Raw genomic sequence first — 27,061 nt, 5'->3', positions numbered from 1 at the left:
AACTCAAACACAATCAAGTTCCAAAAGATGTAGGAGGTAAGATAGGATAAGTTTGCTTGTTTTTGGATTTAAGGAAATTGTTTTTATAAGCCCATTGGAATTTTTTTTGTCATCTTCCTGATAGAGTGAACATTTACATGATTTTTATCTTCTGGCAAAAAGCTCGAGAAATATGGCTTGATAAGTAAATAAAAGTAATACATTTCATTATACAGGGAATGATTGCCAAGTTGATTTTTGTGACTTTTTTCCCCTAAGTTTGAAAGCAACATTCAACTCTTATTGTGGAGGTAGTTATGTTATTACTTTTGAAATATATAGATAGAATACACCTGTAGTCCCAGCTATGAGGGGTGGTGGGAGGCTGAGGCAGGAAGATCTTTTGAGCTAGGAGAAGTCAAGGCTGCAATGAACTGTGATTGCACTATTATATTCCAGCCTGGGTGGCACTATTATATTCCAGCTGTCTCATAAAACAAAAAAAAGAGGGGAGTAGGGGTTGGGATACATATTGGATATGTATATATAGGACAGTTGTAGAAAAATACTGATTCTTTAGTGATTTAACTTTTGACAGTTCTTGGCCGGGCACGGTGGCTCATGCCTGTAATCTCAGCACTTTGGGAGGCCGAGGCGGGCGAGTCACGAAGTCAGGAGATCGAGACCATCCTGGCTAACACGGTGAAACCCCGTCTCTACTAAAAATACAAAAAAAAGAAATTAGCCGGGCGTGGTGGCAGTCGCCTGTAGTCCCAGCTACTCCGGAGGCTGAGGCGGGAGAATGGCGTGAACCTGGGAAGCGAAGCTTGCGGTGAGCCGAGATCGTGCCACTGGGGGCGACAGAGCGAGACTCTGTCTCAAAAAAAAAAAAAAGCTTTTGACAGTTCTGTCCATGACAAATTTTTCTCCTTAAACACACTGGCTAATAACACAAGTTTAGGAAAGCATAGCAAACTTTTTTTGAATTCTTGAGAACATTATTATACATGTGACTTTTTTCCTTTAGAATGACTACAAACTCTGAACCCCCTTATTAGATTAGATTTAGGCTATTATGATCTCTTTGGGATACTTATCCTAAAGGAGCTGGAAGCTATAGTGGCCTCTATTCTTCCTGGGGATATAGAGAAGCTTAAGATCTCCTCTTTCTGGAACTTACCCTGGGTGCTCTATTTTAGCTTTCAGATTGGTTCATTTTTGACTTAGTAAAAATAATAATAATCTTTTTATTTGAATTGTTTTTTTGTTTTGTAATTCTCAAGGTTGACCCTGATAGTCCTTGCACAGTGATCTTCAGATCTTAAAAGAAAAACAAGGGATAGGAGACATTTTGCTTATCTTTTAAGGTAAGAAAATTGTTGTGAGACTCTATATCCTTCTAATGGGTGTATATTTGTACAAGTGTTTGGAAAACAGTTTGGTAAAGTGGAAGATACTCATACCCTATGGTTCAGGAATCTCGTGGATATATACTCCACAAGAACGAGTACGTAGGTGCCGGGAGACACAGGAATGTTCAGAGCAGCATTGTTTGTAATAGCCCCAAACAGAAAATAACCCAAATGTTCATTCCAGTAAAATGGAGAATTGTGGTATTCATAAAATGGCTTACAGCTATGTGGGACGAGATGGGCGAATCTTGAACATTATATTAAGCAAAAGAGACCAGACCCCCAAAACGTATTTTGTACAATTCCCTCTATATAGAGTTCAAAAATAGGCAAAACTCATGTTGGTTAGGGCACACATTCTTAGTGGAGGCAATATCTCCTGCAGTGGAGTGAAAATTGGTCCTTAGAGTGAAAGAAAATCTTACCTATTACCATGGTCTGCTGCCCCCCAAAGGGCCATAGAACATAAATGAAAAGAGAACTGAGAAACACTTATTTATGGATTCATACTTGGGCAGTAAAACTGTCAAGAAAAAAGAGGTGATTACACACAGAGTACGTTAAGGAGTCCATCTTAGGGAGGACTCCTAAGGTGGGAGGTAGGGAGGTGTGAACTGAAAGGTACGTCTGTGGGCTTCTTGGATCCTGGCTCTAATATCTTTCTGAAGCAGGCTGGTGGTTAAATGGGCAAATAATTTAGAATAACTTGTTAAGGTCTACCTTAAAGTATATTTTGTGTACTTTTCTGAATGTGTTATATTAATAAAGTATTTTTAAGATACTAAAAATGAAGGTTACAAAACAATAACAATGGAATCTAGAAAAAATGTTAATGATCTAATATGGAATCTAGATGTAATGGTTTAAAATCTATGGCTATATGAAGTATTTTGATGAAAAAAACAAAGACATAAAAGAATACTTTGTTGTACTTACTCTAAGGATGGTAGTGGTTTTCTGAAAGCTTCTGACTTAGATTTTCTGTGTGTGTATTTTTGCTTGGGAATATGTCTTATGATTAAACTGTCTTGAAATGACCCTAATGTCAGTATTTTCTCTGACTTTTGTTAGCATAGAAACTGTTGTGGTTGTCAACTGGGTTGTCTTCCTAAAGTATGAGTCTAGTATATATTGACTGAAGTTGCTAATGGTTACTTCTCTATGGATTCATATGGGTAAACGAATGAAGCACGCAGGCCTACAACAAAAAACAGACATACACACAAAAAGGAAGATATAATTTTTTAAAAAAACATTAAATCATATGAACATATGCCCAACACCAAACTTAAGAAATAGAACCTTTGGCTGGGCGTGGTGGCTCACTCCTGTAATTCCAGCACTTTGGGAGGCCGAGGCAGGTGGATCGCTTGAGGACAGGAGTTTGAGACCAGCCTGGTCAACATGGTGAAACCCCACCTCTACTAAAAATACAAAAATAAGCCGGGTGTGATGGCCAGTGTCTCTAATCCCAGCTACTTGGGAGGCTGAGGTGGGAGAATCACTTGAACCCAGGAGGCAGAGGTTGCAGTGAGCCGAGATCGCACCATTGTACTCCAACCTGGGTGACAAGAGCAAAACTCCATCTCAAAAAGAGAAAAAAGAATAAAGAAATAGAACCTTATCAGTACCTGTAGCACTCTGTGTGCCCCTCCCTTGTCATGTCCTCTTTGGGAGGTATCTTGAAAGGAATATGAAATATTGGCCAAGAAACTGGAGGATTTGTGACTGCAGGTGGTGTTTTCATTATTTTTTCCTGCTCTAGTTAGAACTTTAGGGAGGGGATGATCTGGGAGGTAAATGGCCGAAATTCTACTGGATTTGTGTTTGTGGCCCATGGCTCCTGATGCCAGAAAGAAGGGCCTTTTCTGGGGTTGGAGTATTTCTTAAGAGGCCTTGGAAGAAGGTGATTGCCTTGAGCTAACTGACCTTCTGAACAGGACCTTAAACTGAATTGCCAAGTTATTAGTATCGGGATTCACAGTGTTTGGAGAATAGCAGGTATGACTCAGAAAGATTTGCAGGAAAGAGCCAGAACAAAATATATGTATGGCCTCTGATGTCAACTGTGACATGTTGAGAGTCATGAATAATAAGCAAAATGAAACTTGAGATAAAGCATAACACAAAGATGGGAGTGAGGGCAGGAGGGAATGCAACCTGGTCAGCAACTTGGCAAATCCAACTTGCTGTACTTTTAAGGAAGTCATTTTCTGATGTTACAGGCAACATCAGAGTTACTGACTTGAATTCCTAGGTAGTACTTTAAGAAGGGTCTACTTAGACAAGGATAGGTTCATTTAGAGAATAATAGCCAGGATTGGGAAGAGATTCTTTTCCATGTCCTAGGATAGCTGGTGAAATTGTGGATTTGGAGATGAAAGCATGAGGGTTCAGGTTCATGATAGCTTGTCTTCAACTATTTGAAAAAGTATGTATATGGAAGCATTAGTTTTTATTTTTATTTGTTTTTGGTGAAGACAGGGCATAAAACTAGAACTAATAAGTCAAATTACAAAGGGGTGATTTTCAACTCAATGTAAGGAAGTGACTTGTAACTATTTAGACCTGGTGATGTAGTCTTTGATAAATAGAATATTCTTCATCCTTATGAATAACTTAGAAGGCTGAGATGTTAAATGGGAAATCAGATAACTTCATGAGATCCTTGTAGAGCCTGAGAGTCTGGTTCAGAGTTAACATATACTAAGGTAACTCAAACTTCATTTTACCAGTCACCCTCAATCTTTATTTTCCCCTCCCTGAAGAACGCTTTTTATTTCTGTAAAATCTTGATTCCTGAGTTCCAGGGTACAGAGTTTATGGAATAGAGTCCCCAGGTTTTGATGTAGAGGATCCTCTTTCTCCTGTCTGAAAATATCCTTTAGTATTTCCTTTAGTGTGAGGCTGCAGATGGAGAAAATCCTTACTTTTTATTTCATTATTGAAGAATATCTTCACTGAGTGTAAGTTTCTAGATTGGCAGTTTCCTTCTTTCGGCACCTTGAAGATATCATTCTCTTATGGTAGCTTCCATTGTTTCTCTTGAAGTGTTTACGGTGCTTCAATCTTGTGAAGTCTTTGATCAGTTTTTGAAAACTCTCCGCAACCGTATCTTCAGCTCTTACTTCTGTCCCATTCTTTTTTTCTTCCAGGACTCTACGTATGTGATAAACTTTTCAACATATTGTCTTTTATTTTCTCAATTTTCTGCCTTTTTGTCTTTCTGACCTTTTTTCAGTTTACTGAATCTGTCTTCTGCTAGGTTACTGCTGTGGTTAAACTTATCCATTAAGTTATTACTTTCAGTTGTGGTAGTTCTAAATTGCAGAATTTCCTATGGTTGATTTTCATAATTTGCATTTCTCTGCCAGGTTTTCAGTCTTGTCCTGTCTTTCCTTGCTCATGTTCAGCAGAGTTATTTTGAAGTGTGTCTGGTCACTCTGTTATCTCGATCCCTTGTGGTTTTGTGTCTGTTGTTTGCTTCTCTTATTTTCTGTTATGTCATTCTTAAGTCTCATGTGGCTTTTTATTTTTAGTGATAGACATTATATATGAAATATATAATGTGGAGCTAATTTGAAGCCTTGGATGATATTCTTCTCCAGAGAGGATTTACATTTGCCCCTGCCAGGGGCTTGGAAATTAGCGACCCAGGATTGTCTCATCCAATCAGGGATTGAGATGATTAAAGCTGGCCATCATTCCCTGTCAGGGCAATTTGCAGTTTGTTCTTCAGGTCCCCAACCTGAGGAGTGGGAGAGTTAGCAGGGCCTCTCCTCGGTGGACGCTGAGCTCCAATGTTTATCTCCCTGTGAGCTCTGTGAGGCTCTGAGTTCTAGCTCAGCTTATTAACCTCTTCTTCTCTGCTGTCATTGGAAGAAAACCCAAGGGGGAAAAAAGAAGACTCTGTTCTCTGGTATTCCCTTTTCTCAGCCCCTGTAATCATTACATTTTGTCCACTTTTCTATTCTCAGTGGGAAGATTGATCTAAGTTACCTAGACTGTCATCGTTGGAATGGTTCCTTTATATAGTTCTATTGAAGTGGAACCCCTTCATATGTTCCATAAGTTTACCATAACACTGTTCTGTTTGGGCCTGATTTTCACTTCATTTTTATTTGCTTTGGTTTTCATTTCTGTTCCTACTAATTTTACCTTTATGGCTTTCACCCATTATCTGATAATAAATGTACATATTCTTTTATAGATTCTTTGAAAATCTTCCAAATAGTATATAGCATTAAGGATGTTCTTCAAATTAATTAAACTTGCTTATTTGCTTTTTAGGCTAACTTTCCATTTGATCCTCCATTTGTTTGAGTGGTGTTAACTGTTCTTTCAGGAGCATATGTTTAAGTGATTACTTTAAATTTTTTTTTTTTTTTTTTTTTTTTTTAGTTTAAAAAAACTTTTTTATAGGATTAAGTATCACTATGTTGCTCTGGCTGTTCTTGAACTCCTGGGTTCAAGCGATCCTCCCACCTTGCCCTCCCAAAGTGCTGGGATGACAGGCATGAGCAGCTGTGCCTGGCCTACATTTTTTTTAATACAGTGTGCACCAGAATCATTTGGAGAGCTAGTCCCAGGGTTTCTGATTCAATAGGTCTGTGGTGTTGCCTGAGCATTTACATTTTTAAGAAGTTCCCAGGTGAAGCTGATGCTGTTGTTCTGGGGCCCACATCTGAAACCGTTGGTTATAAATCATTATGTTGTTGATAGGTAGAGATTTTAGTGATATATGTGTATACACACACACACATATATATTTACACATACACACACACACATATATACACATTTTAATCATAAAAACCAAAGGTTTTTCAAACATAAATTGTGACTGAAGGTTTAGAGAATGTTACGATTACAGAGTGGTCCCCACATGCCTGTGATCCTAATTGGTACTTCTAGGAATAATCATGGGAAGTCTCATGGACCTGTGGAGCTGGCTGTGGAGGTGATAGTTGCAGTGTAGTAGAATCAAATGGTAATTGTCATGCAGTTTTACTGAAATTTGTATTGCTTGTTTTTTGTGATTGGAAGTCTTACAGAACTGGGGAAAAGATCACGGTTTGCTAGGTTAGTTGTGAAATGTTTTGTAGACCCTGAAAGTATGAGGAATTTAAAATAATGAGGATTTTCAAACACTCAGCTGACTAATTCCATTATGTGACATAATCCACATTACGGTGATTAAAATCTAAATATCTCCAGCCCTTACTTTGATCATTTCTATGGTTCAGATAGTAATAGTTGCATTTAGGGTAAAAATATGAGTGACTACTTCAGACTTCAGAACTCTCTCCAGAAGAGCTTTGTTGCTACAGTTATTTTTACTTGTATTTGATGTACATGCTTATGTATGTGTTTTGGGGGCTAAGATCCTGTTAAGAATCATTATTCTGTATAATCAAAATACATATTAACTGTGGTGTTGGTACTACAGAATACTTATCTGGACATGATATCCACCAGTAAAAGAGAAAAAAAACTGTGGGTTAAAAAAAAAAAATCAAGAGATGCAGAAAAGGCTTTTGACAAAATTCAACAGCCTTCATGCTAAAAACGCTCAATAAATTCGGTATTGATGGAACGTACCTCAAAATAATAAGAGCTATTTATGACAAACCCACAGCCAATATCATACTGAATGGGCAAAAACTGGAAAAATTCCCTTTGAAAACTGGCACAAGACAGGGATGCCCTCTCTCACCACTCCTATTCAACATAGTGTTGGAAGTTCTGGCTAGGGCAATCAGGCAAGAGAAAGAAATCAAGGGTATTCAGTTAGGAAAAGAAGAAGTCGCCGGGCGCGGTGGCTCAAGCCTGTAATCCCAGCACTTTGGGAGGCTGAGACGGGCGGATCACGAGGTCAGGAGATCAAGACCATCCTGGCTAACACGGTGAAACCCCGTCTCTACTAAAAAAAAAAAAATACAAAAAACTAGCCGGGCGAGGTGGCGGCGCCTGTAGTCCCAGCTACTTGGGAGGCTGAGGCAGGAGAATGGCGTAAACCCGGGAGGCGGAGCTTGCAGTGAGCTGAGATCCGGCCACTGCACTCCAGCCTGGGTGACTGAGCGAGACTCCGTCTCAAAAAAAAAAAAAAAAAAAAAAAGGAAAAGAAGAAGTCAAATTGTCCCTCTTTGCAGATGACATGATTGTATATTTAGAAAACCCCATTGTCTCAGCCCAAAATCTCCTTAAGCTGATAAGCAACTTCAGCAAAGTCTCAGGATACAAAATCAATGTGCAAAAATCACAAGCATTCTTATACACCAGTAACAGACAAACAGAGAGCCAAATCGTGAATGAACTTCCATTCACAATTGCTTCAAAGAGAATAAAATACCTAGGAATCCAACTTACAAGGGATGTAAAGGACCTCTTCAAGGAGAACTACAAACCACTGCTCAGTGAAATAAAAGAGGACACAAACAAATGGAAGAACATACCATGCTCATGGATAGGAAGAATCAATATTGTGAAAATGGCCATACTGCCCAAGGTAATTTATAGATTCAATGCCATCCCCATCAAACTACCAATGAGTTTCTTCACAGAATTGGAAAAAATTGCTTTAAAGTTCATATGGAACTATGATATATAAGTTCATATGGAAACTTATGATATAAGTTCATATGGAAATACTATGCAGCCATCAAAAAGGATGAGTTTGTGTCCTTTGTAGGGACATGGATGCAGCTGGAAACCATCATTCTTAGCAAACTATCACAAGAACAGAAAACCAAACACCGCATGTTCTCACTCATAGGTGGGAACTGAACAATGAGATCACTTGGACTCGGGAAGGGGAACATCACACACCGGGGCCTATCATGGGGAGGGGGGAGGGGGGAGGGATTACATTGGGAGTTATACCTGATGTAAATGACGAGTTGATGAGTGCTGACGAGTTGATGGTTGCAGCACACCAACATGGCACAAGTATACATATGTAACAAACCTGCACGTTATGCACATGTACCCTAGAACTCAAAGTATAATAATAAAAAATAAATAAAGAATAAAAACAAAAAACAAAAAAACCTTAGTATTATATATGGATGTGCCAAGCTCATTTTGAGTTTCCCCACACAGTAAATGAATATTGGTTTTATTATTTAATTAATTAATTTTATTGAGACAGAGTCTTGCTCTGTTGCCCCAGGCTGGAGTGAGTGGTGCAATCACAGCTCACTGCAACCTCTGCCTCCCGGGCTCAAATCATCCTCCCACCTCAGCCTCCTGAGTAGCTGGAACCACAGGTGTATGCCACCAGGCCAAGCTAATTTTTGTATTTTTTTTTTTTTTTTTTTTTTTTTTTTTTTTGAGACGGAGTCTCGCTCTGTCACCCAGGCTGGAGTGCGGTGGCCGGATCTCAGCTCACTGCAAGCTCCGCCTCCCGGGTTCACGCCATTCTCCTGCCTCAGCCTCCCGAGTAGCTGGGACTACAGGCGCCCGCCACCTCGCCCGGCTAGTTTTTTTTTGTATTTTTTAGTAGAGACGGGGTTTCACCGTGTTAGCCAGCATGGTCTCGATCTCCTGACCTCGTGATCCGCCCGTCTCGGCCTCCCTAATTTTTGTATTTTTGATAGAGACAGGGTTTCACCATGTTGCTCGTGTTGGTCTCGAACTCCTAGGCTAAAGCGATCCACCCCACTCAGACTCAAAAAGTATTAAGACTATGGGTCTGAGCCACTTTGCCCAGCCTAATATTGTTTGTTAAAATTTTTTATTTATTTATTTATCTTTTGCTTTTGTTTTTCTGTTTTAATTTTTAGATTTCTATTTTTTTCAATATTGTGTTTTAAGAGTTTACTTACCTGAGGCCTGCAGCCTAATCTTTGCCATATCTCCCCAAGTGTTCTGTGAGTGCTAATATAGTGGTATGTTCATAGATATTTGTTTTGTGGGGATTGCAAGGATTTGGGGAAGCCAGGTTCAAAGTGTCTTTTACCAAAGGACTTCTTGGAAGCCTTAATGCCATTTTCTGTTTTTCCCAAATTTGTTAATTAGTGCTCCTGACAGCATCTCAGAGGACGGTGCCCTCTGGCTTACTCTCTAGGAAATGCTGCTCTGTTGGAAATCCGGAGTTCTGAGTGATTCCCATGTGTTTTCTGCTGCACAGCAGGACATGCTGAAGTGATTCCTTCATGAGCAGATGTTAGAGGTCTCCTTTTGACAGCTTGTTACAAAATTGATCACAAATATACTATTAGGTGAGTGTAAGTCCCCGGTTGGGTGTGAAGCAGAGTTGTTTAGAATTGTGTACTGTTTTATTTTGTTACCTTTAAATCTTCTCTGGGCTGTTTTGGTTTCAGCAGTAAAATTGCTATAAAAAGTACTTCTCTTGGCATAAAACCTCATGGTCAGTTTTGGAAGTTCAGTGTTAGGTAACCCAGCCAAATACTTACGTATACAAAATAAACACAAGACTGAAAAATAGCAAATGTTTAACCTTTGTGTCTCTTACTCACCATACCAGCCTTTTACTAGCCACCAAGCCATAGTTCTTTTGTTTTTCATAGTTGAATGTTAAAATGTAAGGGCTTTTTAATGAAGCCCTTACTGATTGGGGAGAAAAGACATTAGCATTGTGCTTTAGTTTTATGCACTGGTTTATAAAATTGTGTATGTTGCCTCAATATTCCCATAAGCACAGGAAAGGAAAATGGGTCATTTTTTTGTTCAGAATCTTACTTGAGGAAAAAAAAAATGATCAAGGAAAAGATTTGGATAAAAATCTGCAAATTCAGGATAAATGTATGAAAACATTTGAAAATGTGATTATACAATGGACCAGTATAGCTTTTCAACATTTTGTTGTAAGAATGCCAAGAATGTAAGTGTATGATCTTCGTATACCACCTAGAATTGAAACAAATACATGAAGTTATGAGTCATGCCATTTTCAGTTTTAAAATCTCTCACATAGTTTCTTCAGTGATTCTTTTTTGCAACAGTGTGTTATGGTCCTCATTATTTGGATAAATAATTTGAATAATAAGTCAGCTTGTGACCTACCCAAATAAATCTTGATTCCTAATAAAGTGTTTTTCATTATACCAAATGCCAGCTATATAAGAGGAGATTAAAAGTACTAACTCTAAGTACCCTATTGATTATCATATGCTACCCATAGGTCAGGCATGGTGGCACACACCTGTAATCTCAGCACTTTGGGAGGCTGAGGGGGATGGATCACTTGAGGTCAGGAGTTCCAGACCAGGCTTACCAAGATGGTGAAACCTCATCTCTACCAAAAATACAAAAAAATTGCCAGATGTGGTGGTGCGTACTGGTAGTCTCAGCTACTCAGGAGGCTGAGGCAGGAGAATCGCTTGAACTCGGGGGGCAGAGGTTGCAGTAAGCTGAGATTGCACCACTGCACTCCAGCCTTGGTGGCAAAGATAAACTCCATCTGAACAAAAAAGAAAAAGAAAAGCTAAGCATGGACTTAATTTCTCTGAGGTTTAAAGCTGCAAAGAGTTGCTCTTCATGAAGTAGGTGGGATCTCAGTTGGGCAGTGAAATGTGAGTGGGGTTTGGTCAGTTGGTGGAGGTTGCAGGAAGATTATTTACATAGGTGAAAAGTAAACACAATCAGGTATCTAGGAAAGAGAATGAGAGATTCAGAGTACATGAGACCAGTTTGAGCTATAACACAAGGAGGGTAGGATTCATGTAGAAGAGTTGTAGGAAATATTGCCGATGTAATATTTTGTACTGAAACATTTCTGTGAATTGGTGACAGATTTTTTTTTTTCTAGTAAGTAAACTATTACCTCTGGATATTCATCTTGCTATGTAACTGGCTGAGAAACAGGGGAGTAACAGTAAAGAAACTGTTTTAGAATAAATCTGGTGACAGCGGAAGAGAATATGAGACACACTGTGCTCACAGAGCCTAGAAGAGTGTGACAGTGGTTGAGGGCCACGCCGTCATCTTAGAGTGAAGTGAGGAGAACCTATGTTGGTTTGGTAGTCCTGGGAGTGGAAGGAGGAATGACATGTGAAAGCTCATTGGAGGCAGAATCAAAATGGCTTGGTCTTCATAGTCAACTATTAAGTGAGGAGGAGGAGTTATTGGCTGACTTAGGAAGAAGTAAAAAATGTGAAATACCAACAAAACAGCAAGCTTGCAATTTTAGTCAGGGTAAAGCTTAACCGTTGTGTGATTCTAGATAGATTATTGAGCAGTTTTGTTCCATTTATTTTATATCCCATATCTTTGAGCTATGATCCTATTTCTTTATTTCTTGACATACCCAAACATTTTTGAAATGATTGTGATACAGTTTTTATATAAGTCACACCCTTTTAAGTGTACATTTCAGTAGTTTTTTTTAGCATATTCAGAGTTATGCAGCCATTACCACTACCTAATTTCAGAACCTTTTCTTCTCTCCAGAAAGAAACCCTGTACCCATTAGCAGTCACTCCCTATACACATTTCCCCCACCATTGATCCTGGCAATGTCTGATCTAATTTCTGTCTCTGTAGATTTGCCTATCCTGGACATTTCATATAAATAGAATCATACAAAATGTGGCATTTTGTGACTGACTTTTCTTTAAAGTGATTATAAAGCAAATGCCTGAAGAGGCTAAGTTTAGGAGAGTGCTTGCTGTGCAACTTTGACAACTGATTTTTTTTTAAGTTGAAAATATTACTGTGTCTGTATATGTGACATATTATCCTTAGATGACCCTTGCTTCAATTATTCAAATTTTTTCCCCTAGTATTCTTGAACTGTCTCAATATTCAGTAGGATCCCTTTGGAGACCAAGAGCAGTAAGAATTTGGAACACATATTGACAAAATGAATGTAATTTAATACAGTAGTAGAGTCAACCACTTTTAGGTGTCGATGCTGCTGGAAGTATGTATTAAGGAAAAGTTTACTTATCTTACTTTTTGTGAAGGTACTAGAACTACTTCTGTCTTCTGTTTAGATTTCAACAAACATTTGCATAGCTATTATGTGGTTGTACAAATGTACTTTCTTTTGACCTGAAAATGCAAAAACTTCTTTTCTTCCCACTATCTGAGACTCTGCAACTTTAAAGGAAGAGTGGGGTACTTTAAAGGAAAGGTGGTGATGGTTGGATAAGGGGTAACAATGTCTACCATATGCTTCCTTTTGCCAAAACAAGTTCCTGTCTACCATCAGCATTTCCAAAATTTGAAGATTAAGTGTTGTGTTAACTCATTAACTAATGAATAGACTTTGAGCAGTTGTGGAATCAAAATTTCAGTGAGTACCTGGATGTTCTAATTCTGTTAAATCAATGAGTACACATTATGTGCAATATCCTCTTAGCCCAGTGGCAGACTTAAGGAGTGAGAGATCAATTTCTATGTTTCAGAAATCAAATACACAAAGAATAAAAATTTTTAATCCCATGATTCTTTACCTGAGTTTAGTTTTTTGGAGAGTTTTTCTTTTAGATTTTCTTTCTTTTCCATTAAACTTTCACTTTGAAAGGTCCCAGGGTTTGGTCAAAGCAAGTGGGAAAGCCACTTGCTTGGATTCTCCAGGGCAAAGGAGTTAAAGAGGACTTCTTTCCCTCATTTTGTTATTGAATAATGTCATGATAACAATTATTAAGCTGAATGGTCTACAGTAGAAGTTTTTAGATGCCTTCTCTGCAAAACAATTTGGTTTAGTCAATGCAAGGATGCCTTTGGTTAGCTGAAATGGAAGATGTGCAGGCTAGAGTGGTCTTGGCAAGTCTTCTGGGGGGAAATACAGCATTTGGAAGGGTAGGAAGCAAAAGGAATCTTAGGCAAGGGAAAGGTGTGGCCAGAGCCCCAGAGGAGAGAACAGTTTGTGGTGGACTTGGTGTCCACGTAGATCCAATCAGTGTCTTAGCTTTTGTGTTTTCAAAATTACCACAGTTTTTGTTCTAAAACTATCTTTCCTTTGATTTTATTTTAGGCATGCTATCTGTGTATTTTGAAATTTAAAATAACATTAAAGGAGAAATGAAATGATTTTGTTTGAGAAAGAGTTAAAAGGTTAAAACATCTTGATCTAAATAATTTTCTTTCTTTCTTTTTTTTTCTTTTTTTGAGATAGAGTCTCGCTCTGTCACCCAGGCTACAGTGCAGTGGCACAATCTCAGCTCACTGCAAGCTCCACCTCCCGGGTTTACTCCATTCTTCTGCCTCAGCCTCCCAAGTAGCTGGGACTACAGGCGCCCGCCACCTCGCCTGGCTAGTTTTTTGTACTTTTTAGTAGAAACGGGGTTTCACCTTGTTAGCCAGGATGGTCTTGATCTCCTGACCTTGTGATCCGCCCATCTCGGCCTCCCAAAGTGCTGGGATTACAGGCTTGAGCCACCACGCCTGGCCAATAATTTTCTAATGGGAGATTTGGTACATCCCCAGAAGTTGTCTTTGGTTCAGAGAACAGTCTTCAGTCTTAGAAAGGACTTGAGGAGTCCCACAGAGGAGCCACATGCTGTGAACCATTTGATTCTCACAACAGAATGGATAAAAATAATTTGAACCATGAAACCATGCAGATGTTCATATTTTGGATAGGGTAAGGTCAGTGCCATTGTCAGAGGAAAAACCCTTGGCCATCACAGGATGGGAGAGAAAGTTTCCGTCGTAAAGAATACTCATTGAAGGAAACGGGTTCTTCTGCCCTTATTCTTTGGATTATTTAGGGCCAAGTTCTTAGTTTTTGACATCATCAAAATTTCAAAGTATTCTGTTCTAGGAGCCATTTCAAACAATTAACTAGAATTTCAGAGCAATTACATGAGAGTAATACCATTAGAATTTTTAAATTATCCATAGTCCTATATCCCTAACAAGTATGTTCATGCTTGCATATTCTCTTCTTATCTTTACTTTGTGTGTACTTTCTTAATAATGGCACATAGAAATTGTTTAAGCAGGAATAATTCTCAAGATAATTTTATATGTTTCCTTTTTTCTTTTTAAGGTATATATTGGGTGAAGGAGCATTATGTATGAAACCTCTCACAAAACAGGTGATTATTTTCTTATAATACTCAGTTTTCACACGCAATAGAGTGTTTTGATTATGTAAGTTAGATGGTAAGTAGAAGGTTCTCTTAAAGACATTTTAGTGGGTTTTTTGTTGTTGCTGTTGTTTTTTCTTCATAGCTCCTACTTTCAAGAATGAAAAAGGTATCCCAGCACTTTGGGAGGCCAAGGTGGATGGATCACAAGGTCAGGAGATCGAGACCATCCTGGCTAACACGGTGAAACCGCGTCTCTACTAAAAAAATAGAAAAAAAATTAGCTGGGCGTGATGGCAGACTCCTGTAGTCCCAGTAGTAGAGTCAACCACTTTTAGGCAGCCCCCCTGTACTTGGGAGGCTGAGGCAGGAGAATGGCATGAACCCGGGAGACAGAGCTTGCAGTGAGTTGAGATGGTACCACTGCACTCCAGCCTGGGCAACTGAGTGAGACTCCGTCTCAAAATAAAGAAATAAATAAATAAAATTAAAAAGGTAAACCAGTAAAATGACATTGTACTTGGTGCTGAATCTATGCTAGGATAGGCATTAAGAGTGACCTTTATTTAAGGTTCTAATTTGCTCATGTTGGGCACTTAGAACTTTGGTTTGTTGTTTTTTGTGAGATTCTGGAAATGTTCCAATTTTACTGTTTCCCTTTGACTCCAGACTTTGTAACACTGGTCTGCTGCTGTTAAGTTACATGCCATTTTGTTAGGGCTTCTCAAGTGGGAATCAGGAATGCTGCGGTGTTCTAGAGATGTTTTGTTCTTCCTGTAGGGCTGAAGCAGTGCCTACTCCATAGAATCAGTCATCATGCAAATAAATGCCACCTGAGTCAAAGACAAAGCCAAAGTGCAGCTTGGAGCAAAGAAGGTACTTCTATTAAGAATTTTACATAAACCATAAGATACATTTTATATTACTTTGTGAGCCTACTTCCTGTCTTAATTCTTTCTGAGAGAATTCATTTCATTTTCATTTGGTTTGTTTTCTCTTTGTTACAAAGATGATCTATAGAAAATATAGAAGTATAAGAAAATTAAAGACACTGACTAATAATCACTTAATGATTTAGTATCTGTTTAGTCTTTGTTATATTTACTGTAGACAAATATGTCTACAGTTGTAAATTTATTATTGGTATGTATACCCTAGTAAAAGTTATATGTACTTTGAAGTTTTGCAAAGTTCATGTTATAGAATTAATTCCTGATGAACTTTTATGTGCTAGACACTAGTCTTTTTATTTATTTATTTTTACTTTTTTTCCCTCTGTGCCTATGCTTACCAAGTCTTTTTATTTTTTACTTTTCACTAGCTCTTTCAATCCTCTTAATAACTTAAAAAGAGGGTATTATTAATATCTGCATTTTATGGATGAGGCAACTGAAGGCAGGTAACTTGTCCAAGGTCACAGGTGGCAGAGCAAGGATTGGAATGAGACAGCCTGACTGCCCTAGGCCCTACCAAAAGGAGCTGAGAGCAAGCCATGGGGCAGAAGGATGTTGGTCAGGCTGGTTTTCTGTTTAGTTAACATGAAATGCAGGCTGTAACCTTAATTCTAGGACATTACAGAGAGAGCCTTCCAAAGCCAGAGGTTTTCTTTTTACCATGACCATGACTTTTTAGCAAAAATATGATTTTGTTTAAAGGCAACATGGTGTTCTAAGAAGCTTCCACTCACACTCTTGTGGAGGGAATGGTAGTTGAACTAAATAGTGAAATGCTGCAGCACATGGCCTTTAGGCAGCTTCTGACCTATTTCTATGGTCAGGAAAGACACCCATCTTTCCCTGCTGCCCACAGCCTCCAGCTATTCACCTTCAGAATTTCCTAGTCTGTGATCACATTCCGATGAGAGATCTGCTTTGTTTTTTCCAGGGTAGCAGAAAGTGAGTCACCACCTGTACTAAGCAGTCTAGTCTTCTGCGTATAAATGAGCAAGGTTGGGGAGCCAAATTTGAGAACCTTGTGTAATCCTGAGATTCTCCAAGAGAATCCAAGAGCATGTCAGGATTATGCATGGTGGTAAAGTGGTCTCATGTTAGTTGTATCCACAGCTCTCATCAGAAGCAGACACAGATATTTTTTGTAGGAAAGCATCTCTAACTTAAGCCTGTAGGATTCCCGAAGATTAAAAGCAGGCAACTATGAATTCAGTCAAATCATAGCATTCAAGTAGTCTCAACCCAACATATTTGAGAATTGTCAGAAACAATGAATAATATGTTTCCCAAAGACTGTAGGTTTTGGAATTATCAGATACAGAACACAGACTTCAAATATTAGAATGGTGAGAAAATAGTTACATGTGAAACCTAATATAGAAGAAAGATGGACTCATAAAATTGAGCAACCAGTAAGACCACCAGGAATGATGAGGAGGACCTGAAAAGAAAATGGATGAAATAGAACTTACAGAAATAAAATAAAATAAAATATATAGCTGAGTAACCTGTAATCCCAGCACTCTTTGGGAGGCTGAGGTGGGAGGATGGTATGAGCCCAGGAGTTGGAGACAAGCCTGGGCAACATGGTGAGAACTCATTTCTATAAAAAATACCCCACCACCACCAAAAAAAAAAAAAAAGCTGGATATGGGGCATGTGCCTATAGTTCTAGCTAGTCAGGAGGCTGAGGTGGGAGGATCACTTGAGCGCAGGAGGCCAAGGCTACAGGTACATGCCACTGCAGTCCAGCCTGGGTGACAGACTGAGACTCCGTCTCAAAATGAAATGAAATAAAGAAATAAAAAATGTAATTGTTGAAATAAACTCAGTGGATGGATTAGACATCAGAAGAAAGAATTAATTGGTTAGACAATTACCTCCCAAAAGTAAGTCAGTATGTTACACAGAGAGACATGAGGATAGATAACAGGGCAGAAGTTGGTGGGGTTGTGCAGGGAGGGAGATCAGAATGCGGTCTAAAATATGTCTTAGTGGAATCCCAGGAGGAGATATTAAAATTATATTAGAAAGTGAGAGAAATAGAAGTTCTAAAGGTGATAGAAGGAAGTCCACATCAATCAGTCACAACAAATGTAAATGGACTAAATTTACCAGTTAGACAGATGGAACTAATAAAACACTATCCAGCTGTTTTAATCCATCATATTTAAAATATGAGGATATGAGAAGATTGAAAGATTTTATAAAGGAGAGAAAGTGATAAAGATATGCCAGTATACATTAATCAAAAACAAGTGATGGAGCTTCAGTATCAAACAAGAAAGGATTTTAGAACAGAAAGTGTTAGTAAGGACTTGATGCTAAATGACTGTTAATTAGGAGGATGTAGCAATTTTCATATTTTATGTACCTGTCAAAATAGCCTCAAAATACAGAGGAAAAACTGATAAAACCACAGGGAGAAACTGACAAGTCTGCCATTGTATTTGGAGATTTCACCATACCCTGCTTACCATAAGTAAGTTACACAGAATGCCCACATGTAGATTTGAATAACCACTGAATGAACATGGTGTAATGGGCAAATATAGACCTTTGTACCCAATAATTAGATATTCTATATTATTATCAAGCATATATGGACTGTTGGAGAAATATTAATTATATATTTATAAAGCAAGTCAGAAGATTTAAAAACTATTGGTACCATCCACACCATATAATTTATAATTTAAATATGAAGCAATTAATGTTAGAAGGCAATAATAAAGAGATTAACAAAAAGCTACATGAATTTGGAAATTAAACACCCTTGTAATTCATGGTTTGAAAAACTCAATGCAGTTTTAGAATGCTTAGAATTGAACCATAGTTAAAATACGAAACTTCTATCTATTCCTCTCTCTCTCTCCCTCCCACTTCCTTTCTGGAACATTCAAGAAGCTAATCTTTCTCAATGAAGAACACCCCAAATACTGAAAAGTAGAAAAAGTACAGATGGCATTCTTTGATCTTAGTTAAATCTATAAGTTAGTAACAAAACCAGAAAACAAATGCTGATTTGTGGAATTTTTACATTCATGCAAGTAACCCTTGGATCAAGAAGGATTTGAAATTAAAACTGCCAAATATGCAGAGAATAGCAATAATGCAATCGTTACTGATTAGAGACTAGAGGAGAGCTCAGAGGAATGTTCATTGCCTTAAAATCCTTATGTCATTAAGAAAATAATGAAAATGAATGAAGCCTCTAACTCATTCTTAGAAAGGACAATCAAAAAACCTGATGGAAAGCAGAATGGGGAAATTATTAAAGACATAAAGTAGAAATCAGTGAGTTAGAAGAATAGAAAGGGCTAAATCCCCAGTACAGTAAAGCCTCTGCAGAAACATTTCTTTAAACTGGGCTTTGAGTACTTTGCTACTGATAATTAGAATAGAAAAGGCCAACATTCTTATTTTCTCCTCATGTTTTGGGTGGTGGGCAGTAGGGTTTGGAAGTGACTCCTTCACAATCACTTGGAAGCTTCGGGGTATATGTACTTTCTATATACAGTTTTTTCTAAATCTTTTGGTTTTGTCCTTTGTGTGAAAATATGGACTGATTAAAAAACACTTTTTCATTAATGTTAAGAAAGCATGTTACTACACATTTTATATCTTAGGTTTTTAACAGCATTATGGCAGATGTTTACTATTTTAAAGAGTTCTTAGAAGTTCAAAAAACTATCCTGTAAAAAATGGTAGAAGTGGCCAGGCATAGTGGCTCATGCTTGTAATCCCAGCACTTTGGGAGGCTGAGTTGAGTGGATCACCTGAGGTCAGGAGTTTGAGACCAGCCTAGGCAACATGGTGAAACCCCATCTCTACTAAAAATAGAAAAAATTAGCTGGGCGTGGTAGCAGGCACCTGTAATCCTAGCTTCTGAGGAGGCTGAGGCATGAAAATCATTTGAACCAGGGAGGTGGAAGTCACGGTGAGCCAGGATCATGTCATCCCACTCCAGCCTGGGCAACAGAGCGAGACTCGGGCTCAAAAAGAAAAAAACCTCAATAAGCTTGTTAAGCAAATGGAAAACAACACTTACCTGTAATTAGAAGTTAACCAGAAGCTTTCAAAAATGTATTAGTTGACAAGGAAATCAAGAAAAAGAGGAAAATTATGTATGTGATCCTTAATAGTAAAATATATCAAAACTAAGGTACAATTAGAAATAGAGGCATTTTCTAAATTAAATTCAAGGCTGCCAGATTAGAAGGACAACATCAATATGATACAATCTCTTTTCCATTAATGTTAAAAACTTCTCCTATACTGACCTATAAATTTGTCCCACTGATGAAATAGAATCTGAAAATTGGGATATAGATACTGTGGGAAGAATGCTAAAATTGAACTTAATTATAGCAACAGTCTAGTCTCTGGACCAGGTCCAAGAAAACAAAACAGAAGCATACTCAACTAGGATTAACAAGTCATTTAGCAAGGGGTGAGAAGGCCTATTGTAATTGAGTAGTTCGGAAGCTTATCCACATCCAAATTTTTCAGATATTCTGATTTGTTAGGCCTGAGCCAAGGCCCCATTCTTATATTTTTGCTTCTTAATTTGCTATAGGTAATTCTGATATATACAAAGACTAAGAACAGTTCCTTGAACATAGTGACAATTTCTATCTGGAATAGTCCAAATCCCAATTACCCTGATTCCTACACCAACAGTTCCCAAACTGGTGTACTACAAAGTCTTGTGAAAGCTTCTTGAAAAAAAAAATACACAATCATGGCCATATAAATTCACTGTTCTGAGAAGTCCTGTTGAATTTACCAAGCATTTCCAAAATTTATTTATTAATTTGTTACCTCTATTACATATATTTACTACATTTTTAACTTAGTAACTATTAATAACCCCAAACATAGAAACAATGCCCCAAGGATGTTCTGTGATGTTACTATTATTCTGTTGGAAATGTGCAGAAGAGTTATAACATATACTCCATTTATTTATTTATTTATTTATTTATTTATTTATTTATTTAATGTTATTTATTTATTTATTTGAGATGGAGTCTTGTTCTGTCACCCAGGCTGGAATGCAGTGGGATCATCTTGGCTCCCTGCAACCTCCACATCCCAGGTTCAGGTGATTCTCCTGCCTCAGCCTCCTGAGGAGCTGGGACTACAGGTGTGTGCCACCATGACTGGCTAATTTTTTGTAGTTTTAGTAGAGACAAAGTTTTACCATGTAGGCTGGTCTCAAACTCTTGACCTCAAATGATCCAGCCACCTCAGTCCCCCAAAGTGCTAGGATTACAGGCATGAGCCACCGTGCCCGGCCTTCCATAAGCATTTAAAGTCACTTCCAAAGGCACAATCAACAGACTTGCCAAAATTCAGAGGCAATATCTCTAGAGTCAGACCTGCCTTCAAATTCCAACTCCCCTCAACCCAAAGCCAAACAATTGTCCTACTAGAATAGCATCAAATAGCAATTAGCATGTGGTCCTCGACTTCTCCAGATCAGCTCTACAAAGACATATACTATTAACAGTGGAAATATTGTGAACTCAAATCTTTAACAGATAACATTAATCAAAAGCATTCTCATGGGAAAATTATTATGTATAAAATATGTTCCTCACCAACCAAAGCCTCTATAAAATTTCAGACTGATCTAATGACAATTTAACTTGCTTTTTAAATGCATAATTATGTCAAATAAATGCCACTACAAAGGCCTGAATATAGTCTCTGAGTCTAAGGTCCTCCCCATCTCCTCCATTTCACATTTGATTGTACATATATTTGAGAGAACATCACTCATTATTATTATAGAGAACATTATTTGTTTGGGGAGTATTATCAGATATTATCTGATATTTTGGATATTATCAAAAGTAATTGATTGGAAGTCAATGGCACTATTTATACTAAAGAGGAGGATCCTCATCAGTAGATAGAGGCACATAGAAGTATAGTCATATTACATCTACGAAGTGTCAATATCAGGCAGCGGCTTCAAAGCCAAGGTGGTGGTTGGATGCAAAGCCAAGGTAGTGGTTGGAATTTTAATTGGCAGGGGAGGCAGATAGAGAGAAATGTAGATTCAATAATAATGTGAAGTCCACGAAAGCCTGTGGCTATAAATAATGTTGAGCCATAGAGTCCATCGGAGATAGTAAAGGGGGCCTGGAAATAGTCAGAGACTTGTAGAAGGGTAAAGTAAATACCTAAGGTAGTTGTGATGGATAGTGCTTGAAGTATTTGCTTTTGACTACCTTCTGTCAGGCTGTGTACAACCTAGAAAGTTTCTTGAGGGCAAGAATCAAGTCTTTTACAGCTTCTAGCATGCCTCTGTGTACCCAACAGGTCATCAATAAATAATTTGTCACCCTACTTTGTCATAAAATATAGGACATACTTAGCTGTACAGCATGATGTGATTTGATCACACCCAGTCTATGAGTGGAGAATAACAGCATTGAATCAGTTTTAAGACAACACTCCCTATTCCCTTTTCACGTTCATAGTATATTCGTTTGGTTTCTAGTAATGTTGGCTCTATCCATATGTTTTTAGATAATAGTACAACTTTTGTTGTGTCTAAGTAAAATTATACCAGGAATTTCATGGGGGAAAAGTTAATGCACTGCTCTTAGTTTTGATTAAGATTTTAGATGTTTGAAAATATAAATTCAGATATTGGACAATAAGGGTTTTATTTTGGAGGTTGGAGGAGATTGAAGTGTTGAGGTAAGACTGATAGGCTCCTTTGGCTACTTGTGTATGGGGGTGGGGAGAATATACAAGTTTACCAAAACTTGTAAATTCTCACAGTGCTTAGTTTTGTGACTGTACAGAAACTAGAATTGTTTTTCCTAGGTCTCAGTGGAGAAATGTAAGCTGTGAGTTTAGCATCCTGTTTACTGTGTTTTGGCCAGGGTTTTGCAGGCTTTTGTGGAGAAAATTATATTGCTTTCCTTATCCTGTTTGTAACATATTTGTATATCAATATGCTTCCTTGATTTTTACTATGGTAAAATTCTATCTTGCATATGGAGAAATAAGTCTATTAGAGTGAATTAAAAGAAATCTTTACTGTGAGGTGGCAGCCTTGTCTAATGGACCGTATGTTTAAGCCTAACGTTAATACATCACACTAGAGCCCAGCGTAGTGGCATGTGCCTGTAATTCCAGCCACTTGGGAGGCTGGGGCAGGAGGATTGCTTGAACCTAGGAGTTTCAGACCAGCCTGGGCTATATAATGAGACCCCATCTCAGTCAATCAACCCATCAATCATTTAACTAAAAAGACCAAGATCTTTCTTGCTCTTTTAGAATGTTTTTTCCCAGACATTCTTTTTTTTTTTTTTTTTTTTTTTTTGAGACGGAGTCTCGCTCTGCCGCCCAGGCTGGAGTGCAGTGGCCGGATCTCAGCTCACTGCAAGCTCCGCCTCCCGGGTTCACGCCATTCTCCTGCCTCAGCCTCCGGAGTAGCTGGGACTACAGGCGCCCGCCACCGCGCCCGACTAGTTTTTTTTTTTTGTTTTTTTTTTTGTATTTTTTAGTAGAGACGGGGTTTCACCATGTTAGCCAGGATGGTCTCGATCTCCTGACCTCGTGATCCGCCCATCTCGGCCTCCCAAAGTGCTGGGATTACAGGCTTGAGCCACCGCGCCCGGCCTTTCCCAGACATTCTAACAAATATCTGGGTGACATTTCATTGTCTAAAACAATGAAAAGGGTTTATGACAGAGTTACAGCAGTTATCAGAGAAAAATCCTGGACAAATTGCAAGTCTATACCAGTTGTAAATTGTTATGACTGCAGTTAAAATCCAATGTTATTTTTGTACAGTCTTCTTGGGTGTATCTGTGTTTAATAATAACTTGTTTGCAAATTTAGAGGACTGTAGCTATGATTTCTTCTTAGAGACCTTGACCCTGGGGACTTACAGTTTAATGGAAGAGAGAACTAGAAACCAAGAATTCAACACAGAGAATGAGGTTCTGCAGTACAAGGTGTATACAAGGTGCAGAGAAGCGCTGGGGCACCATGTTCTGACCTCATCTTCTACTGCTCTAGACTTCCCAAGTTCCAGTTCCTGAACTTACCTGTTTTTTTCCACCATCTGGACCTCTCTCTGTAGGCACCATTCTCTCTCTTTGCAAACCTTTCCCACACCTTATGTGTCTGGTGAAGTTCTGTTTCTTCAAATGCTTCTTAAAGGCTGCCTGTAGCTCATCCAAATAATTGTTTTGTCTACATCCCTGTTCTTTCTTTATAAATAATTACAGTCAATTCTTATTATTTGCAGTAGTGATATTCTATAAAGTTACCTGGAACACTGAATTAGTCAAATACTGAGCCCTTGTTTCCAGGGTAAATATGTACATACATAAATATCTCACATAGGTTATAATCTTAATTCCTAAAAACAATTCATCCTGGTAGATTGAATTTTTTCTTTCCAAAAGAATAAGGGAAGTACAGAAGTGTTAAGTGATTTGCCTGAGGCTGCTCCACTAACAGGTGCCAGAGACAAGATTCAGACCCCATACAGTTGGCCCCAGAGCCACAGCTTCTTGCACCACACTACACTGCCCTCTACTGTCTCTGTCCTCGGGTCATCTTTGTATGAGAGCTGAAACAAGAAGACCGAGGGTCACCTTATTTGACCTTAGCTTGGGACATGTGCAAGGAGTGACAGAGTTTTCACTACATCCATGAATCACCTTGAAAGCTCCACAGGTATTAATTTGGGGATTACAAAGACATTTTAGCAAGTAAGCAAATTTGCAAATGTGGGATCCACAAATAGTGAGGGTCAACTGTATTTGTAAGCGACTGCTAGGGTCTGTTTCATGGTAATCCCTTCCCGCAAGAGTGTGGAATGTTTCTTTAGCTTCTTTGATAGTTTATTTATTTATTAAGTACTTACTATATACCAGACTCTGCTTTAATTTGTGGTGAACAAGCTAGAGATTAAGTCCTGCCCTGTGTATTTTATATTAGAGTAAGAAAGACAGATAGCTAAGTCTGGAGCTCAGGGGTGAGGCTCAGGTTGGAATTACAGATTCACTTGACCGAGGTGAAATCTGGTGTGCCCCCTCCTACTTCACATCCCCAGAGATACTTCCAGAACATTTCTGTTCTCTTGTTGTGTATAAAGTCATCCTTTTGAGCCTCTCTCCATTGATGCATGTCAACCTCTACTTGTCTTTTGTTGATTTTGAGGCCACTTACCTATGTAACTGACAGGATATTGAAGAAGAATCATACCAACCTGGTTCTGCTACCTAACAGCTGAGTTACATTGGTCAAGCTCTTGGACTTCTGAGCCTGTTTCCTAATTTCAAAAGTAGTGATGTGATGTGTTAGGCCCTGGTGGGTTGCAAGGAAGATAGTGTGGTTATTTGTTCTTATGGCTGTTTTCCATATTGGACCATGAGCTCTGTGAGGGCAGGGTCTACAGTTTCATATTTCTATGCTAGGCACTCAGTTCAGTGACTGATACACAGTAATAGAGGCACAAATGTTTCAAGAGTTGAGGAATTGTTAACTCTTACTGAAAGAATAGGAAGATATAAAGGCTTCTCAGAGAAGGTATTATTTAAGCTTTTTTTTTTTTTTTTGAGATGAAGTCTCACTCTGTCACCCAAGATGGAGTGCAATGGTGTGATCTCAGCTCCCTGCAACTTCTGCCTCTGAGGTTCAAGCGATTCTTCTGCCTCAGTCTACTGAGTAGCTGGGATTACAGGCATCAGCCACCATACCCAGCTATTTTTTGTATTTTTAGTAAAGACGAGGTTTCACCATGTTGGCCAGGCTAGTCTCAAACTATTGACCTCAGTGTTGTGCCCACCTTGGCCTCCCAAAGTGCTGGGATTACAGGCATGAGCCACCATGCCCAGCCTATTTAAGATGATTCTTTAAGGGTGAGTAGAAATTTTTCCAGGTGAATAAAACCTTGAGATATTATTCCAAGCAGAGACCAGTAGGTGCAAAGACACAGGGATATAGAAATGTTGAAGTTTACCAAACAGTGCTAGATTAAAAAACAAAAAGGAAACTTTCAAAATCAAAAATTAAAATTAAAAATCATCTAAAATAGACCGAGAGTGGTGGCTCATGCCTGTAATTCCAGCACTTTGGCAGGCTGAGGCAGGCGGATAATGAGGTCAGGAGATCAAGACCATCCTGGCTAACATGGTGAAACCCTGTCTCTACTAAAAATACCAAAAAAAAAAAAAATTAGCTGACTGTGGTGGTGGATGCCTGTAGTCCCAGCTACTGGAGAGGCTGAGGCAGAAGAATGGCATAAACTGGGAGGCGGAGCTTGCAGTGAGCCGAGATCATGCCACTGAACTCCAACCTGGGCAACAGAGCAAGACTCCATCTCAAAACAAACAAACAAACAAACAAAAAATATCACCTAAAATAAAAGCTATGAATGGGCTTGACCAGAGGTCACATCGCAATTGAGTTAACTATGACTGTAGACACTCAGTAATAGATGGAAGTTTTAGGGAAAAAACATAACATTCTCAGGTTGTTGGCAGATTATCTGGAACAATTTACAAATACGGGCATTGAATTCTGGGAATAATTACACTGTAGTGATATTTCCTTCTCTGCTTATGAAGCATGTACGTGTTGCACACTTTTCAAGGTGCTGAAAATCAGACTCTTCTCGAGGAGCTTATGAGCAATCAAGGGAGATGGATGGGTGAGCAACTGATTATCATGTGACAAGTGAGGTAACAGAGATATGACTAAGATGCTATCTAAACAAGAAGAAAGGAATTATTCGTAATATATGGAGTGCTGGGGAAAGATTTCTCAAATGAAGCCAGCCGAGTGTGATGGCTCCCACTTGTAATACTGGCACTTTAGGAGGTGGAAGTGGGAGGATCCAGGAGGATCTAGGAGGTCAAGGCCAGCCTGGTCAACAGAGGAAGACCCTGCCTGTCTCTCTACTTGAAAAAAAAAATAAATTTTTTTAAATGAAGTGATATTTGAGCACTCTGGAGCACCATACAAATGTCGGACAGACTGAAGGAATGTATCCGGCTTAATTTAACATTTTTTGAAATTTTATATTGCAAAAATAGTACATATTCACTGTTTTGAAACTAGAAAGATTGATAGGCAAGGAAGGCTGTCTACGAAGCACTCCATAGATCCACCATACTGAGACAATGCTTAATGCTTTGATGGATTTATTGTACGCTTTCTATGCATAAGTATGTATTATATACATACACGTGCATGGTTAAATAGAAATGTTTCTCCTTGGTGTGCTGTTTATCCATTTATTGTTATGAAGTAAATCCCCAAAGAGCACATTTGCTTTGCCCAAGGGAGTCTTTGGCTACATACTGCTGTATATAGTGAAAACTAAAAAAGGGGCTAACTTTTCAGCCATATGACCTTATGGTGATTCAAATAGAGGCTTCATCAAAGGCAGATTCAGAAATGAACTTGGTGTGTGTGGGTGGTTATGCTTGGCATTGTTTGTAATAGTATGATACGGATGACTTCAGTGTCCACCAACAGGAAACTGGTTAAGTAAACTGTGGTACATCCAAACAATGAATACTGTGCAGTTGTAAAGAAGAATGAGAAAGACCTATGTACTCATGCAAAAGAACACATATATTGTGTGTGTTTTTAAAAAGGAACAAAGAATGGTATAGTATGTATTGTATGCTACTGTTTGTGTTGCTAGAAAAGAGTAGAATAAGAATATAAA

The 27,061-nt window shown here is 38.5% G+C and overlaps 1 protein-coding gene across 1 annotated transcript in view; it reads left to right on the top strand.

Moving 5' to 3' along the window:
- LOC106992317 (uncharacterized) overlaps positions 1 to 27,061 on the top strand; it is a 47,049-nt gene that overhangs the window by 7,514 nt on the left and 12,474 nt on the right. The window contains exons 3-5 of the mRNA XM_077940163.1: positions 13,716 to 14,401; positions 15,173 to 15,268; positions 20,370 to 20,491. Coding sequence (XP_077796289.1) covers positions 14,377 to 14,401; positions 15,173 to 15,268; positions 20,370 to 20,491 — 243 coding nt within the window. The 5' untranslated portion in view covers positions 13,716 to 14,376. The remainder of the gene's footprint in view (positions 1 to 13,715; positions 14,402 to 15,172; positions 15,269 to 20,369; positions 20,492 to 27,061) is intronic.

This window comes from Macaca mulatta, chromosome 7 (genome assembly GCF_049350105.2).
Source record: "Macaca mulatta isolate MMU2019108-1 chromosome 7, T2T-MMU8v2.0, whole genome shotgun sequence".
Taxonomy (NCBI): domain Eukaryota; kingdom Metazoa; phylum Chordata; class Mammalia; order Primates; family Cercopithecidae; genus Macaca; species Macaca mulatta.
The sequence above is the reverse complement of the archived record's forward strand: the minus strand, read 5'-3'. Positions and strand labels throughout refer to the sequence as shown.